An 8,338-nucleotide genomic window follows, 5' to 3' on the forward strand; every position below is an offset into this window, starting at 1 on the left:
TATTTTCTTTGTATATTATATATTTAAATATGCAAATGAAGCATGCTCTAATTAAATATCCTGTAATTTGCATATATTTCCAATAAATAAGCACTTTAATGTGTATATTTTACACTTTTTAATTTTAGCTCATTATTGATTAAAGCGGTTAACGAGGCTAAAGTTGATTTATATCTTGTCTATATTATAAAGATGGGCGTGCGTGCTTACGTAAAGGAGGGCTCGGCCGTTGCGTCACTTTAGCCCCACCCAATCCCGGAAGTGTTAATCGGTCTGTTAGCGGTAACCGTTTAGAGAAGAGTGCTGCGACGTCAAAACGCTCGAGTTTCCGAGGATGAGACAAAGCCGTCCTTTATTTAAAGACGTTGTCCGACATTTCTTAAGGTTTTAAATAACATCTGCGGCAGAGATAGCTCCGCCATGTTTGTGTTATGAAAGATTCGCCGTGTCATAATTAGTCTTGGTGGCTGTTGTTGTTGTTGTCGTCGACAAAGCTAACGTTAGACAAGTTTAGCTCCTCGGCTAACCCGTCTCTTTCCTCCGGGACAATAAGGTCAGTAACTTTACCGCAGTTAAGCTTTAGATGAGGCTTCTGGCTCTGTTTACTTCTGTCGTGTTCACCAGCTCAGTCTTAGCCTCAGTCCTAGCTGCTCCACTGATTTGGATGATGTCATCATTCGAGCATCCCCAGAAACAAACAAAACAAACCTACATGTCTGCTTCTCTTTGCACCACAGCACGATATCACGTTATAATCACAATTTAAAGTCAGTTTACTGCAGCCATCTTGGATTAGAAACAGCATTCTCCATCACTGCATCATAAACCCCCACATATATATATATATTTATATCTGTGTGTGTGTCACCTGTCCCCCTGTCCCCCTGCAGACTCCAGCATGCCAAAGGAGGCAGACCAGTCCGAGAGTCGAGGAGAAAAGGAGGCAAAGGACGAGAGGGCGCAGGAGGCGTCCGAGGAGACGGGGAGCAAGCGGATCCGGGCAAACACTCCGAGCCCTCACAGAGGAAACACTCCGCAAGGTGAGGAAAGGCCTTATATCAAATATCCTTTATACATGACAGTAACACTGATTATCTGGCTATCACGGCCCCTTTCTTTATCTCTGCTAGTGGGTTATTGATGTGGGAGATAAGGGTCAATAGCAAGCATGAACTCCACCATGACATTTCAATTAATCTTCTCCCTGTATGTTTTTTTCCAACACTTTTCCAAAGTCCTTTTCATCAGAAACTTCCCAGAAGATTAGCTTTGTCAGTTAGAATTGGACACGTAATAAATCCCGCTCGTGTTTAGCTTTTGCACAGCGCGCCATGTTTCAGAGGATGACATTATGGATGTGTGACTGCTTGTTTATCCTCATAGCCCTTGCAGTTTTAATTGCATTTCAGGCACACGTATAGAGCCTTAAAGGCCGGAGTGCTCATCAGAGAGCTTTGTGGGAGCACTTGTATTTGGTTTGCCTGTACGATCACAGGAAATACGCTTGGCAGTAAAAGATAATGCACTCTGTTTGCAAATCACATTGGCATTTTGTTCTTCAGGTATCTTTTGATGATGTGTTGATGTGTTTTTTGTACAAATGCTTACAGTTTTCCTTTCCTACCTGGTACGACCCCGTGCTACAGGGGATGAGGGGAGTAACAAAAGATTATGTTCCCAGGATTGATCACGGAAAGATAAGACAAAGAGACAGGTTTATGGGCGAACAAAAATAAGGCGTTTATTAGAAAATGGCAAAATCAGGGTGAATCCAAAACCGCTGGCCTGCAAAAGGAACTGCACGGTTAAACAAACTGAAAATGCTGGCCTTCCACAGGAACCAGGATGGTTGAATAAACTGAAAACACTATGCTAACACCTTAGCAAGCAGGACGGATGAACAAACCAAAAACACAATGCTAACAGTTTAGCACACACCACACACACACCTTTCCACTGAAGGGTAGGCAAACAAAACAACAGGCTCGACCTCACCACTGCAGCCATGCCACACTGTGTCCCAACCGACCAGAGTTCTGTTCTCTTCTCCTTCTAAACTCTGGCTGCTGATTAGGGGATTGGAAACTACTGTGAACCGGGGGAGTGGCATCAACCTGGAGAGAGAGAGAACGGCACCGCAGCAACACACACACAAATTAAAGAAATCGGCCCACAGGCCGTAACACTACCTCTTTTCTCTTATTTTACTGCCTCAAATAGATGGGTCCCATCATATGATCTGGGTTCTCCTTAAGGTTTCTTTGTGTTAATAGGGATTTTTTCCTCTCTCTGTCGCCTTAGTTTTTGCTCTGGGGATTTCGGATTCCAGCTCAGAATTCTGTAAAGCATCTTGAGACCATTTGGATTGCTAACGACGCTGTATAAATAAATAAAATTGACAATATTTTCTCACAGCCAGCCCACCCAGGTTTGTGTCCGTGGAGGAGCTGATGGAAACGGCTAAAGGGGTCACCAACATGGCTTTGGCTCATGAGATAATGGTCAACCAGGCTTTTCAAGTCAAACCTACAGAGCTCCCTGAGGGAAGGTGAGGAACCGATCGGAGACGTCGATGCTTTGAGTCTGAGTGAATTCTTTCCTGCTACAGAGGTAAGACTTGGTGTTTCTCGATACAGTTTGGAGCGCAGAGTGAAGGAGATCATGCACAAAGCCTTTTGGGATTGTTTGGAGGCTCAGCTGAAGGAGGAGCCGCCGTCATACGGGCACGCCATCAAACTTCTGGCGGAGATCAAAGAGGTGAGGCAAACATGACACCTTGCATTAACACCCGTCCTGGACAATCCTCTCGCAACTGGCCAGCTTTAAGTACCTGTGTTCACACTTGGCTTTAAAATGCGTCTCCACATGTCCCTAGCCACCAAATGCGTCCTGGATCTGTTCACACCTGTACTTTAAGGTGGCCACTTGCAATCTAATTGCCCAGCTCAGATGTTGTAAAATCTGACTGACATCTCAATGGCTCCAGCACTTACTGCCAATTTGAGCTTGTAGTTTTGTTGCCAGCTTCTTCCTATCTTGCGAAGGTAAAGAGCTTCTATCTCTCCATCATTCATCCCTCTCTAGATGTAATCTGTTTCTATTTCCTTTCTCATTTCATCCAGACGCTGCTGTCGTTCCTGCTGCCGGGCCATGGCCGCGTGCGCTCCCGTATCGATGAGGAGCTGGACCTGCCTCTGATCCAGCAGCAGGCCGAAAACGGAGCTCTTGACATCGGTCGACTGTCTCAGTCCATCATCGGCATGATGGGCTCGCTGTGCGCCCCCTGCAGAGACGAGGACATCAACAAGCTGAAGGAGATCACTGATATTGTGCCTCTGCTCAAGTAAGCCACGAGAAAAGAGAGGGACTATTATTGGCTGTGCTAGCTCTGCGTATCCCAGGCCATAGTTTATTTTTAGATTGGGTAATTTAATTCCCGTCCCTGTACAGTGCAGAAGCCAGTTTGTTGGACGATAAAAAATTAGAGTTTCACTCATGTGAATCATACATATTTCTCTTCTCCACCTTTTAGGGCCATATTCTCTTTGCTGGACCTGATGAAGGTGGACATGGCTAACTTTGCCGTGAGCAGCATCAGGCCTCATCTGATGCAGCAGTCAGTCGAGTACGAGAGGAACAAGTTCCAGGAGTTTCTGGAGAAACAGCCCAGTAAGGAACCTCTCTCTTCCACCATACGAGTCCCATTATATTAATCTGGATGCCCCATCTTCCAGGTTACACTGTCATCTGACAAAAGGAGCTCAAATGACAGATAACCCAGAGATGGTCTTGATCAAATTCACCATCCAGTACTGAGTTAAATAATTAAATGATCCGTTCTTCTTCAGACGCCTTAGACTACACTGAGAAGTGGCTTGAGGACACAGTGAAAAGCCTGAGAGAAGCAGAGACGGCTGGTTGTAGCTCCGCCTCGTCCGACGACTCCTCCCTCCTCCCCCTCAACGTCCATAATCATGCCTATCTTCGCCTGCTGAGGTGGGACCACACCTCAGACCCCTTCCCAGAGGTAAACTCTTAACCTCGAGGCCTGTCATTATGTGTCTCTGCGTCTCGACTCTTCAGTCAGACCTGTCCTCCATTCCCCTCTGCAGACGGTGTTGATGGATCAGATCCGCTTCCAGGAGATGCAGCAGGAGGCCGAGCGATTGGTCCTGCTTTCCGCTGTGCTCCTCATCGTGTACACTACAACGGGGGAGGCCATATCAGGTCTGCCGGGACTGATGGAGACCCTTAAAAACACTGTCAACGTCATGCTTGCAGACATGCACGCACCGTAAGTACATTTTTAATTTTGATCTAAGACTTATCGTTTAGTGCCAGTGTGAGCTCTACAGCTAATAGTTCCTTATTTCCTGTCCCAAAGCTCTTTTAGTATACAGGAGGCTTTAGCGACCATCGGCGAGAAGCTTTGTGTTGAGCTGAGTGAGTGTCTAAGCCAGCACGGCTACTCTCCGTTCTCAGCCGACCGAAAGAGCGTTCTGAAGGGTCAAATCTCTGCCACCGCGCAGCCAGACAACACAGTCCGCAAGCTGATGGGTGAGAACAGCGTCACCTGTGGTTACTGTCTCATGGTTAAAAGCGTTGTTTGTTCGGCCTTGACAGAAAATTCCTCTCCTCTCTCCTCCCTCGTCCTCTCAGAACATCGGGTGCAGAGCTATCTCCTGGCCTCCCTGGATTCCAGCCAGCACAAGGCCCCTCAGCCTCTCCCAGGAGGTCTGGCTCCCGTCAGCAGGGAGCTGAAAGAGCTCGCTGTTCACTTCGGCCGCATCGTCAACTTCAACAAGCTGGTCTTCTCCCCGTTCTACCAAAAGATCCTCCAGAAAATACTCACATCAGGGGAGAGCCCCGGCGCAGAGACATAAGCCCTACAACGTGAAGTACGGGTGATGTGCAGTGTGGTCTGTAGTTTTGCAGTCCCGTCTCACTAGCTAGTAACTAGGGGTGTAACGGTACACGGATTAGTCCCAAACTGTTTGCTACGTTCAGTTTGGTATTATAACACCTCGTATATCTATGTAATTGTGCTCCCAGAACAAATTTCAACACCACGCAGAATGCTTTGGCAGTCGTTGCCCACAGGCTATAGCATGCTAGCAGCGTTAGCCTTGAAAGCTAATTGTATTTCCCTCACTTTGATGAGTATAATTAGTCATATTTCAATTAAGAAAACTTAATTTTGATCCCATTTACCATGTTAAAAGCTGCACATAGTTTCTGCTGTTACTACAAACTAAACACTTCCTGTTTCAAATTAAAGGCCCTCTAGCAATTCAACCCTTAACTGCTTTTATTGTGAAACATAATAGTGCTTAATAATAATACTTCAGATGAGTAAATATGTCTTCACTTCACTCATACTGTAAGTACTGTTTCCTTTTAAACCCCTTGGACAAGACCAGGCTAGCCTTTTCCCACATACCAATACAGTTATGCTAAGCTAAGCTAAGCTAAGCTAAGCTAATTGACTCCTCACAGTTGATTCATGACTAGCGTACAGACATGAGAGCCTCACAACAGCAAATGAAGATATCTCCCATTATGTTAAACTGTGTATCATTATAACACGCCGTAGCTCTGAGGGTTGGATCTCAAAATAATAATAATAAAAAAAAAAACAGTTTTTGCAGCTTTAGCTGTTGAAAAAGGTATTTAATCCTTAATAACAAAGTGTTGAAAGTAGCAGTATTATACTGTTAAACTATTTAAAAGGTCCAAAGGCACATTGTATGAGTTTATTCACCCATTTTTGAAGCTGTAAACTAACTGTCGGCTTTTATTTAGAGGAAAAAAATGTTCTTGTGAATATGTTTCTCTTCTCCTAACAGATATTTGTTATTATTATTTATCTTAACGGCTCAAAGTCCTTTCTTATTGATAGCATTTCAGTGTTTGAGTGCCTTAAGTGTTACAGATCTATGACCAACAAGGCACGTCTAAATATTTTCATTTTTTTGAAAATAAATTAGGGGGACAGGTAGGATTTGTCAAATATGTGACTCCAAAACCGAGCTACTGGACATTTTGTGTGTATCGTTACACCCCTACTAGAAACAGTTAACACTTACAGTAAATGAGTCGAGCTAGCTGATCTGTAATAAGTCAGTTAAGCAGAGCGTGCACCTTAAAACTTACCGGCTACCATCCATCTCAGTTGCTTTGACTCACTTTGTCGTTTATTTGACAAAATGTCAGACCTCATAATTGTAACCTCACCATACGTCATCTCGTGTGTGCAGTATTATTAGCAGGGCTGGACAAGACAGTAGTTACCGTGGTGACACATGCCTTTTAAAGTATAAACACATTCTCAAACAAACTAATTCAAAATGAAGCATCACAGTCTGTGTTTACCGAGTGTCTTCAAGTAGTAGTAGTAGTAGTTCCCAAACAAGGACAGGACCAGGCTAGCTCTTTCCTCTTTTCCAGTCCAGTTATGCTAAGCTAAGCTAACATACTCGTTGCTGTAGATTCATAATTAGCACAGAGAAATTAATGCCTCAGTTAAAGTCAGTGTACTGCCTCATATTGCCCCAAACGCTTGTAGTCACTATAGCCCATTGCTTAACCTACTGGATTTCAAAATAAAAGTTTTGGGAGATTTAGCTGTTAAAACCAGTGTACAACTGTTTTGTAACCACAGTTCATCAACAAAAGGTTCTTAAAATATATTTTACAGAATACTAGATACTCGGCCAGAAACAAATCAAGGCCTAGTGTTCCCTAACAGCTTTCTCTAAGTTATAGTTTGGTGTTATTGACAAAGTTTAATTGGGACTTTCCCTTTTTCCAGTCCAATCATGCGAAGCTACGCTAAGCTAAACTAAGCTAAGAAATTCCTTGCTGTAGCTTCACAATTAGCATACAGAAATTAAGACCTCAATTAAATCAATGCATCTATTTCCTAAACTACTAAACCATTTGCTCAACTTACTGGATTTCAAAATAAAAGATCAGTTTTTGTAGATTTAGCTGTTAAAAAAAATAAAAACGGGTATGCAGATGTTTTGTAACCACAGTATGTGAACAAAAGAAGGTTCTTAAAATATATTTTACAGAATATTATATACTTGGCCAGAAACTAATCAAGGCCTAGTGTTCCCTAACAACTTTCTGTAAGTTATAGTTTTTAAATTTGGTGTTATTGACAAAGTTTAATCATGCTAAGCTAAGCTAACAAATTCCTTGCTGTAGCTTCATAATTAGCATACAGAAATTAAACACTCAATTAAAGTCAATGCTCCTATTTCCTAAAATGCTGAACTGTTTGCTCAACCTACTGGATTTCAAAATAAAAGATCAGTTTTTGTAGTGTTAGTGGTTAATAAAACCGATGTGCAGATGTTTTGTAACCACAGTATGTGAACAAAAGAAGGTTCTTGAATGATATTTCACAGAATATGAGATGAAATAAAAGGAAGTGAAGGGAAGCCAGACTGTTTACTGTTATGGACCAACTTGAACTGTTGCTGTTTTGATTGGTTAGTTTTTACATTTTGTTTACTTATTAATTGATAACTTATTGATTTTTTTTTTTTTGTTCAAGATGTTTAGAATAATTCAATTTTACCTCAGTCTGAACATTGTTTTTGCATATTTCACAAACTTGATTAGCCACAGAACTTGTTGTGACGTTTTTTCGCTCGTTTAGACAGAATGAAGTCACCCCCAGAAGTAAATTAACACACTGATCACATCAATTACACTGATATTTGTCTGAATGTTCATGGTACATGCCAATAAAGCATTGTTTGTCCCACACAGCAGAGTGTCCCTTTTTTCCCCCCAAGTCAAATTGTGAATTATGTTCTCATCAAACATGATTATTATTAAATTAATAGTGTAAGTATTTTGTTTTGGTGAGCTTATAGGGTTATTCAGTAATAATTTAATCATTTGGTGACTTAACTATGAATTTGAGCATTATTTTAAGCTTACTCTCATGTAATACACATATTATAAGGCAGGTGGAGCCAAAACTCCAATTCAAGGGACAAGCATTTGTTATGACAACATAATAGAAAGCAGGATATACAATAAATAGTATTGACGCCCTTGATAACTAAACTGATAATGACACTTCACAGAGGTAAATGTTTAAACTAATGACTCTTAGTGGCAATAAGTTCATGGATCACTAATCTGTGCGTGCCGTTTGAGTAAATGTTTGAACATGTCGGCAAAAAAAGAAAAAATTTAAACATGTACAACAACATGATGGGACAGGAACAAATGGAACGGAGAAGTGTGCATTTCAAATAGGTTACTGATGACTGGCACATTATTTTGGAAGAGCTATCGCATAATAATGTGATGGTGA

General features: G+C 42.1%; 1 protein-coding gene across 1 annotated transcript; it reads left to right on the top strand.

The window, feature by feature from the left end:
• The first annotated feature begins 219 nt into the window (after positions 1–219).
• tcp11l1 (t-complex 11, testis-specific-like 1) lies at positions 220–7,759 on the top strand. Its single transcript, XM_084556106.1, has 10 exons — positions 220–553; positions 891–1,040; positions 2,416–2,548; positions 2,637–2,757; positions 3,123–3,343; positions 3,533–3,669; positions 3,849–4,027; positions 4,113–4,294; positions 4,385–4,557; positions 4,660–7,759. Exons 2-10 carry the CDS (start codon positions 899–901, stop codon positions 4,881–4,883), a joined length of 1,512 nt encoding a protein of 503 aa, XP_084412232.1. The 5' UTR covers positions 220–553; positions 891–898; the 3' UTR covers positions 4,884–7,759.
• Positions 7,760–8,338: the final 579 nt, after the last annotated feature.

Source organism: Chelon labrosus (assembly GCF_963514085.1).
Source record: "Chelon labrosus genome assembly, chromosome: 11".
Taxonomy (NCBI): Eukaryota; Metazoa; Chordata; class Actinopteri; order Mugiliformes; family Mugilidae; genus Chelon; species Chelon labrosus.

Excerpts from the sequence above, each read along its gene's own strand:
- tcp11l1 (XM_084556106.1), top strand. The coding sequence starts at position 899 with ATGCCAAAGGAGGCAGACCAGTCCGAGAGTCGAGGAGAAAAGGAGGCA. Across the intron at positions 4,028-4,112 it reads CCTCAGACCCCTTCCCAGAG|ACGGTGTTGATGGATCAGAT; the intron begins GTAAACTCTTAA and ends TCCCCTCTGCAG. Across the intron at positions 4,558-4,659 it reads CACAGTCCGCAAGCTGATGG|AACATCGGGTGCAGAGCTAT; the intron begins GTGAGAACAGCG and ends TCGTCCTCTCAG.